This window comes from Coturnix japonica, chromosome 2 (genome assembly GCF_054131305.1).
Source record: "Coturnix japonica strain WE chromosome 2, WE-NBRP24, whole genome shotgun sequence".
NCBI lineage: Eukaryota > Metazoa > Chordata > Aves > Galliformes > Phasianidae > Coturnix > Coturnix japonica.
Window position 1 is genome coordinate 63,822,432 of NC_140664.1, and position 23,556 is coordinate 63,845,987.

The following is a 23,556-nucleotide window of genomic DNA, read 5'->3' on the forward strand; positions in this document are numbered from 1 at the left end:
ACTTTTATCTATGTGAAGTGATCCCAAGTTTTAGCTGCCTGTGTTATTAAATGCTTAATAATTCAAGCTTTCTGTTCAGAAATACTCTGCTTTATGTCATTCTACTTATACAAGGTGATCTTTTGCAGATCTGTATTGGAGAAATGCGCAAAGAACTAAGCCTGAATGTGTAGGTAACAAGAGAGCTGGTGTTGCCAAGCCTTACAAAAGTACAGGTGCTTGGGAATACATTCTCCACATCTATCTGGCTGGGCTGCCTTGACTTTGTGCCCTTATAGGAATTGACTTTACACCCTAAACCACTTCTAAATGCCTGCCATCGAGTCACACTTGTGAATCATGTGGAATGCCATGATGAACTCACTGACACAGATGTAAGAGTCACCAGGACTGAGTGCTGGTACCTGACAGCACTGACAAGTAGAAGAAAAGAAACTTTGTGCTGACTGATGAACTCTGTAATTCCTAGCAACACGTGTCAAAATTTGCTACCTATATACTGATGATAAAGAGCACTGTAAAAATACCACCTTATGTATACATAAAAATCATCACAATTCTAAGCCTCTTCATGTAGTATTTTTCATCTGGATTATCCAAGAGTTAGTGCAAGCTGCCAGAAAAGTACTGCTTCGTTTTAAGGATTAGAAGCTTGGATTTGGACAAATAAGTTGCATGGCCAGGAAAGATAAATCTGAACTCAAGCTGAGCTCAGTTATCTGTGGATCATGATTCCTCTTCATCTTTCTTCCATACCCCTGCCCCTGGTGAGGTTTTTTTCACATAACCAAGCCCCGTCCACTTGTGTCTGTTTAGAAAAAATACCTCAGGAATTTTGGGCTAGAAAACATTCTTCTCTTTGTATCAGTGGTTATTACAGCTGTAAAACATTGAAGCAGTGCCAGAGGATTCACAGATGTCTCCTTTCCTGTTGAGGTATTGGGAATGGGCAGGGGGGAGGATGAGGGTGGAGAGGGCTCCAAAATCTGACAAGACTGTGGTGTTGGACAGACACCATTCACCTGGGACTATCCATGGCTTATTTCTAGCCAAAAAACGCATGCTTCCCCAATGACCCACTTTGAGCTTCCCTATATGGAAAGCTAATGATTTTTTTTTTATTTTTATTTTTTTAAACAAGGAAATATTTTTATAGGAAGACCAGATGAAGCAACATACTATTCTGTGATTAAAACACAGAGAATTTTCCTTTGCTTCAAAGGATGGCATGTCTGGAATGTGTCTGTTTTTCTTACCTAATTATGGGATCACAACCCTACCTGATGCTGTCTCTTTACACTGAATGAGATGTTATTTTCTACTGCTTGCAAGTGTAATATGAGGCTTTTTTCTGCTCTTTGCCAGGAAAGAGCTCAATTTGTGATTATGGTGCATGCTGATATATAGAGGCTTATTACAAAAACCTGCTTCTTCCTAGTAAAACTTCATTTGTCTTTGGTTTATTACCCATCTCAATGAAATTCAAGTCAGGTGTTTCATAACAAAATATTGTCTTCTTTGCCCTCTGTCTGACAGATGTGAGACTCTCTGTGAAAATGTAAGGTCAATCTGACTGTGACAGAAGTGATTGTAAAGTATGGTAGGGAAGGCAGGAAAGGGGTAGAGATCTAACAGAATAAGTAGGGTGCCATAAATGCACTTCTCATTTGCCAATATGGAAAGCATTTGTAGAACTGGTTGTTCCTGGGTTGCTCTTAAAAGAAGTCTGACATTAATATTATTATTATTATTATTATTATTATTATTACTACTACTACTACTACTACTATTATTTATTTATTTATTTATTTATTTTTATTTGTTTGGTTCATTGGCTTTGGTCCACAGTGCCCTGGAGTTCTGAGATAAAATCCTGGTTCATTGAAGACCATGGGATGCTATATTTGAAGGAAGTGATTTCCTCATTGTGACTGTCAGTGTCCCATGCAGGTTTAGTACACAGATCTGTGCATTAGCAACCCTGGACTAGTCTTTCTACCATCTTCTATATCACAGGTTAAACTGGTTCAGAGGCAGAGGATTCTTTCATTATTGGAGTAGACAAAAAGTGAAATGCATCCAGACTGGGCTTCCCAGATCCTGTCTGCCCCATCACATTTTAGCTGAGTGAAATCTAAGGGGTGGCTTTGTGAAGCAGACAACATAATTTGGCTGGCCACATGCAACTCAGAGGTCACTCCTGTTTCTCAGTAATTTGAGGTCACTCATATTTCTTTCTTCTCAGCTCTGAGGGTTCATAGAAGTACTCTGCAACACTTGGCGCTGCCATCCCTCACATTTTTCAAACCTTATCTCATAGGCTTTTAAACACACACCAGGCATAGCTTTTATAATACAGTTGCCCATCCCCAAGGTCCTTATTAAAACTGACTCTTTAACGTGCCACTATATCCCAGTCAGCATGAGTGTGCACTAAGACTTGTTACTTTTTGGCAAAACAAAAGCACATCCCTGGTGCGCATATATGTTTTTAAAAGGACCCTTTCACTTTTTGGAAAATATCCCCGATGTCTCAGTAATGTAATACAATGCATAACTTTTAAACAGAAGAGAAGAGCAGGTGTGGGGAGGAACTACTAGAAAAGCAGAGTGGGATCCTCCCTTGAGAAACTGTTTTAAAAGACTCCACCTGTCAGCTAGTGCAATCTGATCCACACCCAAAGTACAAATACATGCTTCTCTGAAGTATTCTTTTTAAGGGCAAAAGTAAATCCTGTTTTTGGAGGGATGCTATTCAGAAAAGCTGTCAGCATCATTGGAATATATTCTGTGCGTCTCTCAGATACTGTAGTATTTTAACTACAAGTGCTACAGAGTCCAAGACCTCTGTTCAGTCTCATTTTAATTAGCTTCTAGGACATGCTCACAGCAAGGCTTTCTTTGCTAGTTGTTTTTTTATTATTATTTTAATTTGATCTTTTTATGTTTAAATTTATTGCAGTATTGATTTTAAATAAAATTAAATGTTGCTATTTCCGTGAATAAATAATTCAGGAAACCAACCCATCACATCTCATATTCTGCCTTGGGCTGAAGCTAATAATTGTTGCAAGGAAGGGGAAACCCACCCATACTGTAGCTGGCCAACTGTGCCATGTCATATATGGCCGAGAAATCCCTTTCAGGCTCCTGAGATGATCAGTTTACAGCTCATAGCATGAAATTTTAATTACCTTTCTTTTAACATGCATAACTGCAAAGCTACTATATTTCAGCTCCTATTTTAAGCCACCTGCAGTATATCCTGCCTAATTAGACACACAGCAAAGATGAACGAGGGTGTTTATAAGCAGGCAAATGAGATGAATTTGTGGGAAACGTTTTAAAAATAAGCTTAACCTAATCCTCCTGTTATTCTTATGAGTTCATTTATGCTTCTGGCAGGATAACCAGACAAAGCAGGACGTGAGCTGTGACCAGCACAGAAAAAACTTCTGTAGAAAGTTTGCCTTAGGAAGGCTTTGACAGCCCAGAACAGCTTATCCTGCCTGCTTTTGCTGTGGTGGAGAACTGACTTGCCACTTGTGAGAGGGTTGTTCTGGAGACTTTATATGGGCTAGACTGAACTGTAAGCTTTCTTCTGGTTGTTTTGTTAGCAGAGAAATCTGTTCCCAGTTTTAGAGATCACCGGGGATCTTTACTTTTTGTGAGATTTGTGGTAGCCATTTACGGCAATGACAGTTTGTAGTGATGATCTCTTTGCCATTCGCTGTAAGGCCTCAGTATAACAGAACAGTTGAGGTGGGAAGGGACCTCTGTGTCCATTTGGTCCAGCCTGGGCCCCAGCAGAGATACAGCAGGGTGCCTAGGCCCCCATCCAGGCACTTCTGGTGATCTCCAAGCAACCTATGCCAGTGCTGCATCACCCATACAGCACAGAAATCCTTCCTGGTGTTGATATATTCCAGTTCATTCCCATTGCCTCTTTAACTACATTGCACAGCTCAAGTTCTTTCAGAAGGCCCCTGCTGCTGCCATTCCATCTGCAGACTATTAGCTCCCTTGACAGCAGAGCACCAGGAGCAAATGCAGGTGAGTACCAGGCACTGGAACATGATAAGCAGACAGAGCCTGCTCAGATCTATCTTAACACCACAGGGTTATTGTACTCAAGAACATCTGAGCAGTGCTGTAAATAAAAGACTTGCTGGAAATAAAGCAAGAATGGGTGTAGGCACTTGTGCTTATACAGGAATATGTATTTACTCATCTCAAGTATTTACCATCAGAATAACTAATATTCTGATTAGCTACATAGCACAAACTGCATGCACGTGTTTGTTCCAGGTTCACTCACCTTTTAATCTTTTGAGGTGCCAATTAGAAATGCGCATGCACAGATCAGATATGCTTATCTGTGCCTCTGGTGGGCTCATCAGAGCAGACTTTTCCTAACATGGGGAGAGTGCTAATGGCTTGAACTTCCCTGTGTCATCTTGGAGCAGAGCAGGATTTAAAATGCCACTGGTTTTGAAATATGCAGCACATGATCCCTTCTTCATCCAAAGGGAGTGAGAAGGATCTGTTTGTATCCAAGTGAAGGGCTCTGTGTTTGTGAGAGCAGGTGCAGTGATTTCACATCTTCATTGTGATACAAAGAGGATGAAAGCTTTTAAGTCTCTCCTTGACTCCCCCATTTAAGCCAGTTGAAATTAAAATTGGTGGGGAATGTGCTGGGGATACTGAAGGGAGTTGAAGCCATATGTTTTCTTGCATTCCTGGGTACTCCTATAACCAGCATTCTGTTTGTAACATATTCCTAAAACATAAAAGCTAAAATAAATTCAGTATGTGAAAATTTAATAACAAATCATTTCTCCTATGATTACTCCAGAGGAAGCTCTCGTAAGCGTTAAGGTATTCAGACAGCTGATTTTTGTACATCAACTCTGAAGTGAGGTATGTAGTTTACAGAGACTGAGTGCTTAAGGTTATGTACTCTATGAGTACATGAAATAAGAGGCTGTTGAGTATGGTGGATGCCATGGAAGCAAGGAAGAAGTTTACAAAGTTCATTTCCTAAGTGCTCCTTCTTAGCACTTTATATTTTCAAATCGCAGTGTAAACATTTAATTCTCACTGCACCTTGGTTTAAAGCTGTTGAAATGAAGAAAGAGTCCTTTGCTGTACAGGAAGCCAAGAGTAGATTTGAGATTAAAATCTAAAAGTGCCTGTTTCTGTGCCTGAAGCTCAAGTCCTTCTGATGGTATTTAAGAGGTTTCACATGCACAAAAAGCGTATTGTCATATTCTGGTTTAAGTGCACATTCTTCTAAAGCTTTCAGAAGAAAGCATTGCTACTATGTAAGGAACTAGATCTCTGCTCTTTTAAGGCCCAGCTAAGCAACAGCCTGCTAGTAGTGCATGCAGTAGTGTGTCTATGGCAAGTAAAAACATAATAAAAGAGTCAAAACTTAATAATGAAACAAGGAATGGACTATAGAAGGCTTGCTTTTGGAACAGCTGGTGTGAATATACAAGAAAAAAACATACCCTGTTCTCTGAAATCAAGGTCCATGCTGAGGTTTGAAAGTCCATTTTGTTGTTCTGCTCGTCTGTCTGCCTACATGTTGCATTGATGGCAACTTGCTGGCAATATGGGGAAAGATCACCAAGATATCAGTTGAAGAGCTTGAAGGTCCTATGGTAATCAGAGTAAAATTACAAAGATCTGACAAATGGGCGATTATTTCATCTGCCACTGGTTTTGTAAATATGCATTCAGATCCTATGTATTAATTGTTCTGTATTTAGTTAACATTTGAAATATGCAGTTCCTACTGTACGCATCATGATTCTTCACTTTACAGAAGGCCCCGTTCTTCACTGCAAACATTGGTAGCAGAGCTCTAATTTCAAACAAATGAACAAACAAATAAACAAACAAAACACCCACAAGCATAACATTGAAGTACAGTAAAAAATTATTTCAGACCATTAATAAGAAAACATTTAGTTCATCTTTCAGCTCTCATTTCCCTCACCTGCACTGATCTCTGGATGGTTTATCTGTCTGGTTAGACAAAGTCTTTTTAACCTGGTGTTCCACCCACTCCCTGTGCAAGAGAAAAGCAGACAGCAGTCACCTATGAAAAGCATACTTTGCATGACTTGGCTAGCTCACACAAAACACAGTGGCACAGAGGCAACGAGAGGATGACCTTCTCTGGCAAGGAATCATCTCATTAGACCTTACTCTCTCCCAAGATCTCTAGACTGCCATCTGAGTTGATGTAATCTATTCCATAATTGCAGCCTCTGTTACGAGGTAGCCAGGCTGTGTCTCTAGCCAGGATTCCCATCTGGTTTTTGAGACTAGGAATTCACTTTACGTGTTTCTCTTATCAGCTGCATACAAACTGTGCTGTCTTATAGTCCAGAGATTTTCCTTCACCTGTCTCTTTTGTCTCTCAGTGTTATTCATATGCTTTCTTTCTAAATGATGAAGTACTTGGCCAGGAGTGCTTTCTAGTTATGGAATAGCACAGAGATTTCTCTCAACATTCCCTGTATTTGAAAGCTGCTGTTTTATATGAGCATAAGAAATTTTGCAATGGGACTGGAATTAATAACTCTTGCAACATAAAAAGATGCTATTTATTATCTTCACTGTCCTCACTATCCTTGGAGCAGATGCAGACGCTGGGTTCAAAGTCGTACCCAAAGTTAAAGATCCTGTGTACATGCTCAAAGTGTTGTTGGTGGAATATGTTATAGTTCCATAACCGTGATGAGCCTGATAGACAGTGGTCTATGCAGAATGCTTAAAAGCTTTTCCATATGACTAGGAAGTCAGGAGTTGACAAATTTCTTCAGTGTTTATAATTAAAGCCCAGAAGAAGATCTTAAACAGTTACTGGGTTCTGTTGTGGTCAATATTATGATTTATTAACTTGAGAACCAATTCTGACTGAGAGGAAACTAAGCCTGATTTTTCCCCTACGGCCTAGTAAGTCTGGATGCTGACTGAAAACAGAAGTTCGTTTGGTATAGACATCCAATAGCAACCTTTTACAAAGCTAGGAACGTGTTTCTCTGCCTTTCAATCAAACTTCGCAACTAACTTAGTTATAATGCTTTATAGAATATAGCATTGCAGTGTTGCTTTAAAGAGCCTTTTATTTGTGGCTATACCCCTTTGAAACAGAATTGGTAGGATTACATAGAGTGCTTGAAAAATGCTAGATTGGTAGCCTAGGGGAGGAAGTGTTGAGTGGGTACACTATGAACAGCAGTAATTAGAGCATCTTATGGTGTCCTACTACTACATTTCTATCTCAGGCTATGACAGCACAGTTTTCTGAAGTTTGCAGTTGGTATAAGTCTTACATATACACGGTCCTTGACTATGTCTTCATTACTGCAAACAGTCTGGGCACTTTTGTGACACATGCTCCTCCATATTGGAAAGCAAGAAAACACAGCTAAACTCATTCCAGGTCACAACTGTTCTTCCTTTTGTGTTAGACATTTTATCACTCATAACATCAGGTGTCTGAAACGCAAGAGAGTTTGAGCCAGGAAAGTCAGAGATCAGAGCCTGATCGCATAAACCAACATATTGCGTGACTATCATTCCTACATATGCAGCATATGTATTTTTGCCTGCTTCTGACTGTTGTCGGAATTATATACATTACTAAACATCTGAGCACTGCTATTTTTTCAGTCTCCATGAAATTAATCTCCTGCAGATGCTGGCTTGAGTCTGGCAGCATTGCATCCTTCGTTTTTAAGCTTAAGGTGCTAATAACATTCTGAAGTCCGCTTTACATTTAGATGCGAGAAAGCCCTCCAGTTTGACATGAACTAGCTCTTTGATCCATCTTTTGTCAAGTGGTGAGAGTAAAGTTAGTTCTGCTCTCAGAGCTCTAGACAGAACCGTGTTCCATGAAGTAGCCCACAACTCATTCAATAATATATTCAATAGCAGGAGCAGTAGTTTACCCAGGAGATTTTGACACCCCCCTTCCTTGACAGCCTGGAGCCTGTCAAATTACATGGTCAGGCTGAATTCTGGCTTCTTGGTGGCTCAGCAAAAGGATTGTGTTGTGAGCCAAGGATGAAATGACCAAGAGAGGATTATTTTCCTTATGTGCGATAGGCACAGAAAGTTCTTTGTTGTTCTTTTTGGTTGTTTTTGTTGTTGTTGTTGTTGTTGAGGGTCAACTGCAAGAGAACCAGCTTTAGCTGAAGAGTAATGGTATTGCTGGAAGCGTGCAAAGAGATTTGTGGTTTAACTTGCAAAGCTTGTGTTGGTTTGTCCTCCTCTCTTGTAACATCCACAGTCTGCTTTGAATGTGAATGTTCTGCAAGAGCAGTGATGCTTTCCTGCTCCTTTCTGCTGAGGAAAACACATTATGCCCTGATACCTAGCGTTTCCAGAAAAAAAGTAGTAGCTTCTTCCAGAGTCTTCCAGAAGCCAGTTGCCTCAACTTGAAAATTTCTTAATGTTCTCCAAAGAACATTATATTTTGTAAATATGAATGTTGTCTCTCTGCTCCAGATCATCAAACTGTGCAGTAACCCAAATGAAGATGTGAAAGAATATCTTACTTTGACCCATTGTTTTCCCCTTTTGCAGTACAGGTGTGACAGTGATGGAGGAACATATTTACAGGTCTGTGGGGCTGCTGGAAAGTGCAGTCCCTCCCAGGGTTGTTCACAATGGGGATCATTATCCTGACTGTAACAATAAATACCACCACAGAGAATATGCAAGGACTTATCCAAAGGTCACATTCACCCAGAAGGTTTCTTTGTTGAAAGAAGCTTGCAGCTGTGTTAAGATTAAAGAGTGTCAGAGAACCATAGAGTGTGTGGTTTTTTCACTCTAAGTAAAATATGGACTGTTTGTCTAACAACCCCAGCCAAGGGATGCTAGTGTCAGACAGCCTTGGGGATGTCATATATATTTTTCCAGTGGGCTTTTAGAATTCAGGAATAATCTCCTCTTTGATGCATTTATCTGACACATCCTAAGCTCCTGCTATGCCTAGGAGGAAATCTTCCTCCTGCCGTTGTGAGAAATTTGATAGTCACTTAGAAAAGCGATTGGTTCAGAGAAATGGCTCAGGTCAAATTCGTGTCCCAAAAATGAAAATGGCCCAGACAAATCACTCAGGTTCTCACTTGAATGTGCTTAATATACAGCGAGTCAGACTGCAATGTGATGAGCATTTTATCTGCAGCAACTGGCAGCCACTTGCTTGCTGCCAGTTTGAATGCTTGCTGATTGATTTCAGTGAAAACCCTTGTGTGAGTTTTATGCACGCCTGTAAGGTCACAGTCATGTAGTGCAGTGTTGGTATGGGACATTTTGACAGCTAATCTGTAAACCTGCTTTTCCTCCCACTGATAATATTTTTAGATCAGTATAGCGTAATGAGTTTAATACTGATTAGAACAGGGATGTAAAAGATTTGTCCTTGGTGGCCTACAGTGCTTTGTAGCCCATGGTTGCGTGATGTGTCTCTTGGTGTTTTTTTGTTTTTGTTTTTGTTTTTTGTTTTTGTTTTTTGTTTTTGTTTTTTTCTGGTAGACAACATCTTTTTTTCTCCCATATTGTTTGCAGGCCTGGATCTTGAGGCCCAGAAAGGATGCCTCATGCTTTGAGAACTGCATGCTGGTGTTCTCAGCTGTTACAGTCCCCAGGGGGATGCCATGGAAAAACACTGTGGTGGTAGAGGGCGACCTGCAGTGGTGTTGTACTGAATGTTCCTTGGGAAGCAATTGTGGTTACAATTACACAGGAAACATATTAATCTTTTGACATTAGTATTGCAGAAAACGCCAAAGAAAGGCAATGATAAAGTTAAATCTAATTTTAATTATCCTTTGTCATTTTTTACTCATAAGCCATTTATTTAATTCTTCATTGGAGGGCTCCACAATGGTGATGCAAAGGGGGGAAGATGTGGTGGTGTCTCCTCCCTGGTTTCCACTGTGAGTTGATTTTTCTCAAAATGTTCTGTCATGTGTTTGTACGCTCTGTACTTTAGAGAAGTTTCAAGTGATCGCCTCATGAGAAGTATAATCCCAGGTAGTGGCCACAACAGATTGTAGGTAAATATTTTGTCAGCTCAGCAAGAACTCCCTAGTGGCCAGTTAGCGGATTATGTGTGTACAGGTAGTAGGATTACAGGAGACCTTCAGACTATCAGCTCTCTCAGCAGTTTAGCTGTGATGGTTGTATCATCTCTGAACCTGCATTCTGTCATTGTGATCCCACAGTGTACATGTGGGCTTGATCCAGATAGCCACGTAGGTGATTATGGGTTGTTGTAAGAGATGAGTTTCCATGTGGGACGATTGCCTTCAAATATAGAAAGTTGCCATGAAACACAGCATGAGAGGAAAACAATTGGGGATGAACTGGTGTCATATTTCTGTTTTACTTCTGAAAAATCTAAGTCTACATCCTAATTGCGCAAGAAATTAGATTTTAATCTGCTGTCTTAGCATGTGTAGAGCTCCTTGAGGACCTTAGTCAAAGCAGAGCACACAGCTTCTGGCAGAAAACATAGGGTGGTCTTTTTATCTTGCTTAATGCAAAGGTGGAAGTCCTAATGAAGGAGAGAGTACCAACTTCAATATAAGTATGTGAGTATGCAAATTAAAATGTGAGTATGCAAGATTAAGTCTCCAAATTCAGAGTGAATCCCCTCAAAGGTTGTCATGGAACTGCAGTTTGTCAGTCCAGTTCTCCAAACCATGTAATGCAAGTGGGTTATCAGCTGTGCAGAACATGAGAAGACACTCAAGCTACTTTAATGCCCAACACTGTAGAGTTTTTCAGATGCACAAATTGTACCAAAGGCTGAAAATATGTGCCTGAACCACCCAGGCAAAAAGTACTTCAAAATTTACTTTGGATGTCTTTTTTTACATCCACCCTTCTCTGTCTGCCTCTGGTACTCTCGCTGTATTGAGGCATGCATGCAAAAGGAAAACCATAACAAAATCTCTCTTTAGAAATAGATTCTGAAGCAGTGACCTTCTTCTGAACTTTACATCATGGTTTCCGTTGGCCAACATGCTTGGAGCAGTTTGAAATTTCCTGGCGGCTTATCCATTGGCTCAGCAGTGGGGTTTTTACTTTGTCCTTGTTGCCCAGTTAGTGGGCAGAGAGTAGAAATGTGGTTGTGGAGGGGCTTGCTGTCCTGCATTTAGGTCTCCTAAGAACCCAGCAGCTTTACTATCAGTATTCTCCATTGAACTTATGACAGCATTACTGAGGAGCAGGTTTTAAGGAAGGAGAGCTGGAGATGCAGGCTGTAGAAGTTAGAACTGGCACATTTTTTCTGTTTGATGAGTGCAGCATTGAGGTCATGCCAGATTTCAGAGTCTCTATGAGAGGCTAATGCTGAGGACAACAGCTGGGTGCTTGATCTGCAATCGCAAGTGAGAGACATTTCCACTTAGCTGATTTCTGGTGTCTGCATTTTCTGACTTGCACACTATGAGATTCCTGTGATGGCTGGAAACAGTAATAAAAGTGGATTTAGAATGAAAAGGTTCAGTTCCACCACGTGGTCTTTCAGAGTGCCATGAGTTTTCCTATGTAAGTTTCTGGGAAAAGGGCTGCTCTGGGGGCCAGAAGTGCTTCCCTAATGTGGCAGGATTTGCACTCCAACCAGAATAAAAAGACGCTGGAAATTCCCTGGGGATAAGATAGCAAGTGTGACTGACAATGCAATAGGATATCTGGATGGAGAAATTTGTTGCTGTTTAAGTGGAGGTCCTGAAAGAGACTGTCCATTTGTGTTGCAGGACGTGAGGACAAAGCATATGTCACATACTGCCAGTTGTTACTGGCACCAAGGAATGAAAGAAAAGCTTTCTTTTCATGCTCTCAGTACAAGCCTGTGGCCTGGCAATTTCTATAGATCTCAGCCCCTTTACGTTAGCTCAGGGTCAGACTGTAGTGGCACAATTTTCATCCATCTCACTGCAACTGAGATGGTTTGCTTGAGGCCACCCCAGGAAACTCTGTGCAGGTTCACATGTCATTTTAGGATTAATAGAGGAGCATATTTTAAGCCTAGCCTAGAGTGCTGTACAAATGCACACAATGAATCACGGGGCCTTGCAACTTCTGCTGTGCAAAACAATAGAGCTATTTCTTTTGATGATAGAACAATAATAACAACAATAATAGATAATTATAACAGTCAAGAAGAGCTGCTCCTAGCCAAGCTCTTCTTTTCAGCCTTTAACCTCACATTTCCCCATTTGTATAATTAATGGAAAAATCTCTCTGGGTCTCTTGATAGCACAGAAAACAGGAAAAAGAAAATATGTGCTGGGATTGTCATCATGACTGATGATGCCTAGTTAGTTTTACAGATTTTTATAAAGTTATTGGAAAGCTGCTGCTGTGTTATTTCAGGTTATAGTATGGGTAAGCACTTGTTTTTTCTATTGTCAAGAAGAACTCTCCATTTTGAATGTTACCCCTAATGAACCCGTTTTTGACCTGGATAGCTCAGCCCTGATTAATCCAAAATGATATAGCCAGGACATTAGGCCAGGACAGTGTATATCTAAAAAGTCTGGAAAATACCAGACAAGTAATCCACTGATAGTGACGAGGCAGGGACATCTCCCCCAGCTGCATATGTTCCCTGCTGCTCTTGGAAGTCAGATGCAGGAGACTGAGTGCTAGGCGTTCCCCTTGTGAAGGGCTGTGATTTGGAGAGGCCGGATAGCATATGTCTGTGGTACTTCAGGCAGCATCAGAGGAAACCCTAGGAAGCATGTGCATCCCAGAAACATGATTTAGATATCACTCTGTGGTCACAGGGTGTGATCTGTACATTTTGTTCATCCTCAGGAATGCATGGCAAGTAAAAATAAAAAATAAGAGAGGCTCTGCCTATCACACAGAGATGATCTGAAGCTGATGCCCCTATAGTGATGAAGTGCCTGGAGATAGAAGGAAGGAAGGAAGATTGCAGCAGAGCCAATTCTCCTGCTAAAGGAGTGACTTGGGAGAAATCACTTCGCCATTTCATCATTATTTCTGTGCCTCCCCATAACCAGTTCCTAAAGGGAAAGTAGGGCTTCCTTAGTTAGAGTTGCCCATTGCCTTCAGGTTTTGAAGAAGAAATTAGGCCTCATTTCTCTCGTCTGTCACCACAGATGTGAGATTTAACCATCAATGCAAATAATTTTACAACTGCCTCTGGTTTGAATCGAGCCTGGTGAGGAAAGCTGTTTCTACTCAGTGAGCAGTATGCAAGTTGCATTAAATGAAATGGTGATTTCCCTCTGTTATTAGATATTTACATAAATAATTAGCAACTCACCAAGCAGCATCCTCAGAAGAAGCAACGTAAGGATGCTGAAAGTCTTTCCCCACCTCTACAGTGGGATTATTGTCAACACTCTGTAGCAAACACATTACTTCATTTCTTGTGAAATAGGAGATTTTAATGCCAAGGCTCTCGACCTGTAAGTGCTTCGTAAATATGGTATTTACGATATTTCACAATTTAAAACACACATAAATTGGACAAGCTTTGCAGGAAACATATAAGAGAAAAAGCTTTTCAAACTACTATGACTTAAAAAAACCCAAAACATTAATGTATTAGCACATGAATGTAGTTATGTTTTGGGGCTATAAAATTATTTACACTGCATTGACTTGTACTATGTTGTACTGCATTGACTTTTGGGCTTCAAATTGCCCACGTACTTGAATGCAAAATGAAGTCTGAAAATGGACAATGGGAAAATGGAATGCTTCCGAAGCTCGTGTGCTGATGTCAGTAATTAGAGGTGCTTGCTATCACTGCAGCTTCTGATTAACATTAAAAACACGAAGTGTGTTGGCTATTACCCTCAGATAGTTCATGGTGCAAAACAGATGTGTAAGTGGGTGACCCTTCCTTGCCTCACAATCTGCAGTCTTTGGAGCATGTTAGCATTGTATTTCTGTTTTCCTTAAATTTCAGATTCTATTTGAATGGAAAGAGGGAGGAGAAGAGTATTTTCTGAGCCTGAGTAGTAGGGAACTGAGTCTGGTCAGGTAAACTTATGGCCTCCAGTGTCCCTAGAGCAGAGGCTCTGCCTTACTGACCTTCCCAGCAATTCTTGTTCTTCTTGCTACTGTACTTCTAAAATGGAGGGTTCAAAGCAGAATTAGGAAAATACCATTTTTCATGCTATTCCTGAAGAAAGATGCAAGCTTTGTGAAGGACCAGATGTAGGAGGGAATAAGGGAAACATCTCATAAATTGTCCCTGGTGAGACGATGAACGTATGTGATATTATTCTACTGCTGAAAATAAATATAATATTTTACCACAGAGCCAGATTTGGAGCTAGGAAAGCTGGGTAGAGATCCTTGCCTGGAGCTCTCTTTGAATCTCTGTTCTCTTTAGTGAAACTGAACTGATTTATGGTCGTGTCTGGAATCTAGCAGTGGCCCAACGTGGATCCAGATCCAGAGGCAAATGTCCTTAAAATTGAGTGTTCCATTGTGCGTATGTGTGGATATGCTTATGGGGGATGGAGAATGAGTTTAGCTTGTTACTAAATTGGAACAGATGTAGGATCTGGAATTGAAGATTTTGGTTCTCCTTGTCTTGCGGAAACAATGCAGTGCTATCACTTCAACTGGTGAGCATATGGCTTAGGTCTCAACTTCGTTACCATCTCTGTTCTGAGTTTAATCCAAACTGAAACACAAAATAAAATTCAAATTATATGGTCTCAGAAAATAAAATGGAATAGAGATCAGTATGAAATGTTAATATTCAAGTGGACAGAAGTCTTTCAAAGTCTATAGCACTTTTGTATACTGTTGGCATGAGTGGTGAGGCTGTAGGCCGGTGGAGATAATGTATCAGAAAGATATAATAGAACTGAAAAGGATATCTTTTAGTTTTAAGAGCTGATCTTCCAATTCACTATTTTGAAATCTGGCTAAAGAAAACCGTATATGAAACAAACATACAAAACCAGCATACAAGAGGAAAAAAAAAAAACACTAATGAAGGCCTATACTGAAAGGGAACATTTAATTCTCCCCAAGTAATTCATGCCATTTTATGGTTTATTTGAAATGAAGTAGTCAGTCCTGGCGGGATAGTAAGTAACTTGGCACAGGTGTTCAGTTGCATCCATGGAGAAAAGAAACAGCTCCTTTTGGAGAAAAATCAGTATGTAAGTATGAGAGAACATTTTCAGAGCTAGTCGTGTAGGATGAGACGTCAAAAGCGCTGGTGCTGGCCAACCTTACCTGGCATTGCAGACAAAAAATTTCACCCTGGGCTTCAACAGGACAGAGTTATACCAACACTGAGTGTTATTGGAAAATCTTAACCATGAAAGAGCCTTCTTTTCTCAAGCCAGCCAGTGTCCTCCTATAACCAGCTTCTCAGAAGAAGGGAGAAGTTGGTCTGAGGTTAACCACATGCCCAGATGTAACCAGCTCGGACATGATCATTGTAGATATTTATAAAATCTACTCTTTAGATGAAGCTAGAGCTTTTTTTGCTTAATATCCAAATACCCTTAACAATGTCTTCAGTTATCCATTTGCACGTCCAAGCTGTTTTTCAATTTAACCATTACAGTAAAAAGCCTTCCCTGCAGGTGAAGAACCTAGGATGTTAGTGTCTAGTGCAGGCAAGCTCATTTTACATTTTACACTTTAAAGACATATATTTCTTTAACTTGGAAGAATTTGGAATGGCTTCTCCGCTATGGTTTTATATATTGTTCTACTAGTACGTAACTTAATTTGAACTAGTCTGTTTTGCTGCTGTAATTTGCTCATCAAACTGCTCCCCCCACTAACATTTCAGTGAGATTGAAAAGTGGATGTATTAGGCAGAGAGAGGAAAACATAATGGGGTGTCTGCAATATTTCCTATCTGCAAGTAACATGTTCTTCAGCCTTTCTCCTTGCACTTGAGAAATGTACAGTCAAATCCTGCAAATCCAGCAGTGTCAGGATATAACTGCTTACACTCAGTACCCTATGGGGCTGAAAGCACACACAGCAAGAAATCTGTTTTAGAACTTACAAGATGGCATGCTGTCTTGGAAGGCAGCGCTCTAATATAACCATCAAGATGTCTTATAAAAACAGATCTGAAGGAGTACAAAGGAAAGCTATTTGCAATGCACAGCAATACATTTTATTGAGTGTACACAACCAAGAAAGGTATGCTCTGTACTTCTTAGCACATCTGTAGACAGCCCAACAAGTATATACTCAAGGAAGTCTTCTCTTCCTGATGTGAAATAAAGACTGAAGAGTAACAGCATTACATTTTGCATAAAAAGTAAAGGGTGGTAATATTCTCTTTTAATTTCTAAACATTTAATTCTGAGTACCTCAGGTCTTCCTGCACTTTAACTTACTTACAGCTTTTTGTCACTTCTCATCATGAAAATTGTTCATTTCTGTGAGATGATAAACAGGTGTTACTTTTCATGCTGGCAGCAATAGCATTTTGGTGCAGGATGAAATAATCCTACCATTAAATAAGAAGCTCACAGTGGTGTTGTGAAGCTTAATTTGTTTGGAAAATGCTTTGCAGTATTCAGATGAAAGGCGCTCTGGATATTCAAAGTATTATTACTGCACAGCTGGTGGTCTACACACTGCAGATGTTTCTTCCATGCTGTTGCATGGTTACTTAAGAGGCTTCTCTGTGCAGATGTTCACAAGTGAGCATGCACAACCTCCTCCGTCTATGTTTTTTGACACCGATTTTATTGCTGCTTGACTTTTGATCTTAAAAGGAATATTCCTCCACCAGTTAGGCTGCTTTCTTCGCTTTTTTTCCATGGCTAGTAGGTGCTACATGAGTGTGCAACTACATCCTCGTTGGTTCAGCCTGCATTTCAAATGACAGCATCTGCAGATATTTACTGGGCCTTTCTCTTTAGCCTCTATTTCCTTCTGTGGCTTTTACTCATTCCCACAGTGTTTGACTCTGGGGACTCTGCCTCTTCTGTTAATGTTCCATCACCATCACTCTCTTCACACAGACGTGATGATTCCCTTTGTACTCCTCGCCCAGATGGGATCAAGAACTATGTTGCCTCCTGATTCTTTCTTTCCATGGCTGATGCTACTGTTACATAAAGGGAGCTCTAAGAACCACTGGGTTTGACATTCACAAGAACGTTATCTCCCTAAGAAGATGCTAAGAAATGAAGAAACTCTAAACGCATATATGGTGCTATTCTTTACTTACAGAAGCATTGTCTGACAACAGTTGACATTCATGTGGAGTGTACTGAAGATGCACAAATCTCCATGGAGGTGCTATATGATTTCATCAACCTATTTGGCAAGGAAACCATTGTTAAAATTTATGATACTCCTGTTGTGCTGTTATTTTAGCAAATGGAAGAATATCCAGTGCAACATAAGGAGGGCAACTAAGTAAACATGACTGTCTAACCTGAAATGCAATGCACAGACTATTATATTACTGACCTAGAAGCAGAAAAGGATCAAATCTATATTCACATACACAAAGTCACAGACACACACACCCATACCCTGAAGTGTTTCTTCTGCATTATTTTGAACAGTCGATCTCTCCAGACAGCATTCGAGAACCACCATGTTGCAGCTCAGAGAAATGAGTCCTGGCCATATATCTCTGGGAGAAACTGAGAAAGCAGTGGTTCAAAGCTGACTACATCTTACAAATAACTTCAGAGAAACCACATCACTGTCTATAGCCCTTTCTGAAGAATTTGTCAGGAGTCAAATCAGAAGGCACAATCTTTACTGAAGAAATTTAAGTCTGGAGATGAGACACCTTGAGAAGATGGGACTGGTTACATTGTGAGTTGCACTGTACTTTATAGACATAGTTGTTTCCCCTGATTTTTAAGCGTGTAGCTATTTGCCAGTGCTCATTAAATCTTCTAAGTGGCAACCCTGGAGACCACAGGTACTTAGCATACACAAAGCTGATATGACATGTATGGATGTATACAGGTTTCCTTAGACACGTGGTTTCTTTCTGATAGGTGTAGCTTTCATTCTGGCTTCCTAATGAACTGTAAGAATTCCTACTGATTCGCAGGAATTTGCTATTAGTATAATAGCACCTTCCACACCCTTTCTTGCTCTCCTGTGACAGACTTATGGCACTGCCTCTCATCCAGCTTCCAAGCTTATTTTCTCTGTGACTGCCTTCCCCTACTTTCAGCACAGCTATTCCTAATAATCAGATGGTCTGCATTACTGAAACGGGAGAGGAAAGGAGGGAAGGAAGAAAGGGAAGAGCTTTTAGTGTTCTCTCATTACTCAGTTCATCTCCCATGACCAACACCTCCTCCACTCCTCTGATATATCCCTTTGCTCATTCTGATTAGGAATCTCAGCTGAAATCTATTGATCATACAAGTAACGTTTGGGTGTGTATCTCTCATTCATTATGATGTGATCCTTTCTGGTTTACTTATTGCTTAGTAATAAACATTTCCTCTGCACATGATAAAAAATGTGTTAAATTACTGGCCCCAAAATAGTGGCTGAAAATCAGTCAGGAGGGGCTTTTACTCCTGCCACATTGGCTTGAGATTGAAATGTTTCATATACAGTAGCTCTGCTAGGAATAAGCTAGGCTTCCTTACTAACATAATAAAATGCAGACCATCCTGAGGGGATGAGGGAGTTGCATTCCAAAACTTGCACTGCAAGCAACTGAAGTTTAATGGAAAACTTTGAAAAGATTCTATTAAAAAACAATTTTCCTTCTATATATCATACACTCTGTTTTATGTTTTCCCTGCTCCCTCCTTTTTTCCCTTACTGGCACAAAATCAGGATCTTTGTTTTGACAGAGCTAATCCGCCCGTGCTTTCATATGGGCCCTCAGGCTTCTCACCTGTAGAAAGATCCATGGGAGCAGCAAACTACTGAGTGGATGCCACATGCTCACCTCAGAGGGAAGAAATCTGTAGCCTCCCAGAGGTATGGACTCCAAACACTGTGGTTCCTGAGGACTCAGAGAGAACATGAGCTATGAAGCCTGTGTAACCTCCAGTAACAGCTCTTCCTTCCACATTTCCTTCTGGGATTTCCCTCTCCTGTCAGCTGGGCTTCTCTTCAGGAGCCGTGCTGTCTTGCTGCTTCACCACAGCTGTGCTGCTTCCTTGTTTCTGAATGCTGAAGGAAGTAGCCAGTTGAAAATTTTTACCCACGAACTTTGCTGGTGAGGAAGCTTGAAAGTAGCTTGCAACCACTGCCAGATTTGACAGCGAGCTTCTAAACAAACTGGTACAGTGCTGAGATCTCTCTGCTGCTTGTGAGGAAAGGGCAGGGAAGATGTTACAGAGTGAAAAGGGATGGAGAATGAATTGCTTTATGGCTCCATCAAGCAGTGTGCTCACAGTGGCTAACAATAGGCACAGATCTCTTTGGTAGAGTCTCTGCCTAACCAACAAAAAGAAGCAAAGTCAAATTTATATGTTCAGGGCTTTTTATACAAAACAAGCCTAAAAAGTGATATTATTAGCTTCAGCACTGGTCATCACCAGCAGAGTAGCAAGAAAATATTTCAGAAGCATGGAGCTAATGAGATTATGACCATTTTGTGATAGGGTGGGTTTGCTCATGGTCAAGGCCAGTGTTTTCTTCACATCAGAGGTCTCTTTGTATTTAGCCAAGTAAACTACCATGCCCAAGCCAACACTCTGAAAGGTAAGTTTGTCATGAAGTAGAACAAACCTTGGCTCTGTATCCTCACATCATCTCATTCCACCTCACCCAGTATTAGGTCATTCTGACTTTACAACATCCATGTGAGTTCCTGTGGCTCCCAGGCAAGGCCAATATGTTGTGGAGTCACTGTGTCTAGTACAGGAAATTTTAATTCACCAGCATTTTAATTCAGGAAGATTGAATTTAATGTATAGCCATGCCCTGAAAGAGTCTGGATCCTTCAAAGCCTTGAAGTACAGCAAGAAAGGCTGATGACAGTCTTGGGTCTTAGCTCCTGTGCTGCCAGTAGGAAAATTCCCATTGATTTCGCTGGAGCCAGCACTTCATGAATAGCGTTTTCAGGCTTTGTATTTTCAGGCTCTGCATGGTGTTTTACAGTTGATCTTGCACTTAAGAAGATTAAATGACTGTGGTACCTCGCAGAGTGCCACTTATCAAAAGCTTTCTGTACATGAAGCTCAGGCTAAGACAAACTGTTCAGAGATCAGCAATCATTAGCTAGGTTTCTGCCTCCTGGCTGTGCTGGGTCACTATTGAACTATCACACTCTCTCCCTAATCTGTTGTATCTGGAACAGGACCATGGCAGCATTGCCGCTGCTGTTAGACAGCACTGCTCTGTGCAGTGATGCCCTTAGGGTTGAGATGCCAGTTGGGCTCCTGCCCACCATCGCCTGCAGCACCTTAGGAACATGTAGAGTAAAAGCATAGGTGTACGAAGAAATGTAAAAGCAGATACTACGTCTCCAGCATTGCCAGGATGCCTCACCAGGGCAACTGAGCCAGGACCACAGTTTTGGAATGGGGTGTATGAACTCTACCTAAATCACACTTTAATGTGCCTGCATCTTCCTATGGGTCTGGGCCAAGACCACACAGGACGTCGTAAAACCAGGAAGAGAGTGCATTTTGAACAACTAAGCTGGCTCTTGTACCACTTCTTGCAAGTCCCGTTATCGTTGGTGAAGAGCAAAGCATGAAGTATCTGTGATGAAACACTCTGTGTGTGTGTGTGTGTGTGTGTGTGAGATGGGCTGAAAGTATGACACGCTCACTGTGAGCCTGACTGCTGAAATGAGATTTTGGCTTCTGCTTTGTAAAGGAAGCAAGATGAGGAGTTAGGCTGTTTTCTGAGTTGTAGTCTCCTGTATACTCTTTCCTTTACTCCCTCTATTTTGTATTCCATCTGGAGCTAGCAACTTTTTAAATGCTCTGCAGCCACCTAGAGGAAAAATATACTTGACTGCATTAGTTAATTGCATATGAGTTAAACCATGAACTGCAATATGCAAACTTCAGAATCTATGTATACAATGGAAATACTTCCGGCATCCTGTTCATTGTGCTTGTTATTGGATATGACATATTTTTATGACAGATAGCACAGCAGGGCCATGGTATATTTAGTTGGTAGAGAAAAGGAGATCACCTGTTTTGAATTTTCATTTTAGAAGATTAAAATCTTGTGGTATTTTATGTGGCTATTTCATGACTATGGCAATATCTAGATGGTTTGTGTTGCTCTGGGGCCATGACTTTAAAACCTCTGAATAATTTTTGAGGTTCTGTCTGGGATGTTTTTAAACTCCTGGCAAGCATCTGGTTTTTCTTGGATGAGAACTGTCACACAGGATACACTAATGGGCCCTCTGTCTACTAATGTGAAAGATGATGCGGTCATATTAGATTCATTTAGCATATTCCTTGTTCATTTGCCCTGTACAAAACACAAAACTAAAGTTTACTGTTGATTGAAAGCATCACTTGAATGCTACAAAGTTAGATATTAAAACATATCTGTTATTTTTTTCCTGGATTGTCTGTCATTTTATCTCTCTAGAGAAGATATGACTATTCAGTCTCCACTTAAGAACCGGGGAATGGCTGGATCTCTTTTAAAACTTAATCCTGGACATGGAGAAAAAGAGAAACATTTATGTCAGTTATATGATACAAAAACTACAAAATAAGATGGATTTTCCATGTTAGCTACTCCAGAGGACACTGAAAATCTCAAATTCACATTAGCAGCTAAGTGCTAAGCTAAACACGTGCATGTAGCAGGCAGAATGGAAATTTAAAAGTAGTGGTATGCATATTCAGAAGGTCCACTAGGGCATTTTCACTATATTTTCATCTCATAAGAAAGACTTTATATACACATTTGAAATGACATTTGAAATGCTGGTATGATGTGATGAATTGAAGTGGTGTGAATACTGCTGTATTATGTTAAAACAGGATAAATAATAAGAAATCTTACTGGTTTAACACATTCAAAACAGAAAATTGTGAAGTTTAGGAATTTGTCTAGGTTGTGGCTCCTGAGAAGACATGATGAGGTTCTTGAGACAGAAGACAAGTGGATGTGGTTGAAAGACTGCAGCAGTTTTTACAGCTTTTGCCAGAGAGAATGAGTAGTGAGCACATAGGCTGCAGTCCTTAGAACACTTTGGCCATGAAAGTTAGGGTTTTTCGTAGAAAATCCTATAGGAGTTGATTTCAAATATTAATATTTCAGAGGGCCAAGACTTTTTGTCAGAAAGCTTTGCAAAAATACCTGATCAGCCATAACATTAGATGTACCACTACGGTAATTTTTACCAGTTCTCTGATGTATATTTGCAAGTGGATGATGGTGGATATTAATTAACTGAAGAAATACATATATTCAAAAGTTCCAGCTTTTGAACCAAAAGTGTCAGGTTCCAGGTAGTTCTTCTAAATTTTCATCTACATTTTTTTGTTGATCTTAACTCTCTATTGCATGTGGCCTCTTGAGAATGATTTTGGAAACTGTGTGTGTTCTAGAGCCACCAAACAAAGTGGAACAACTTATTTTATGCTGCTTGAGTAAGCAAGTAAAAGAAAGTAATTACCCATGGACATGTCTCAGCGTGATACCGGGCCCCTCCTTGAAATGTATGAAGAAATATATGTTGTATGTCTTCTTTTTGACAGTGATTATGGATGAAAGATGTTAACGTGTGCACAGAGAAGTTGTTTTTAACTGCATATGTTATATAGGAAATCAAACTAGTTTCATCTGTATGGGTATTTCTCTTAAATGTCATGACTTTAAAAGTTAAACTCTGCATGGCTCAGCACAACTGCGGCAGAATAATAGAAAGGACAAATTCTTCCTCTTTCTGAAAGTGAGTGGGAGTGAAAGGGGTCAGTTTTTCCAGTGTTGCGGATGATGTTTCTCTATTCTGCTGGAGTTTATTGAGCAAAAATTTGCTCTCTGTTAAAGCAGCAAGTCAGCTGCTCAACTCTACTGTAATCTTCAACTCTAGGAAATATTCTGAGTCAGACAGATGCTTCTCGGAGCCCAGTGTGGGACTCCATTGTCCTCCTCAGATGTGGGTCAGCTTTTTCCCCATGGAGGGATTTTAGCCAACCTTTCCATTCTCAGGATCAGAGAGAACATTTAAAGATGCAGAGCCTGTGAGGGTCCAAGTACAAGATAGAAAAAGACTACTTGACACTTTGAATACATTGAGAATTATCATGAAAAAAGAAGTAGGGGGGGTTGGTTTTCTGTTTTGCTTTTGTTTTTTTCCACCTTCTCTCCTTTTAAGTGCCTTTACCACTGTTACTACATAGTCAGGGAAGATTATAAATGTGATGTCGAGCTAGAGGTGTCCTTAGAACTTAAACTTGATGTCATTTTAAACTTTTCCAGAACGTGTCATTGTTCGTTTTACCATATTCTTGTGGGTTATGTTGGTTAAGGCAGTAAAGCACAAACCTGGCACAGCATGCTCTGTATATAAAGGTTAAAAATATACATAGAACACTCTTTTTGGCGTTTTAAAAGACTTTT

The 23,556-nt window shown here is 40.3% G+C and overlaps 1 protein-coding gene across 10 annotated transcripts in view; it reads left to right on the plus strand.

Moving 5' to 3' along the window:
* BMPER (BMP binding endothelial regulator) overlaps positions 1-23,556 on the plus strand; it is a 141,848-nt gene that overhangs the window by 105,492 nt on the left and 12,800 nt on the right. For 2 of the 10 annotated variants that reach the window (XR_014943494.1, XM_085540011.1), the window contains exon 14: positions 17,034-17,844. The exons of 5 other annotated variants lie outside the window; for them this stretch is intronic. Coding sequence is in view for 2 of the 5 variants with exons in the window: in XM_085540011.1 (XP_085396137.1) it covers positions 17,034-17,094 (61 nt within the window). In the remaining 3 variants the exon portion in view is untranslated. Of the gene's footprint in view, positions 1-128; positions 564-17,033; positions 17,845-18,851; positions 18,982-23,556 lie in introns of those variants that run through there. 3 more of the 10 variants (XR_014943495.1, XM_085540012.1, XR_014943492.1) reach the window with 2 other exon arrangements.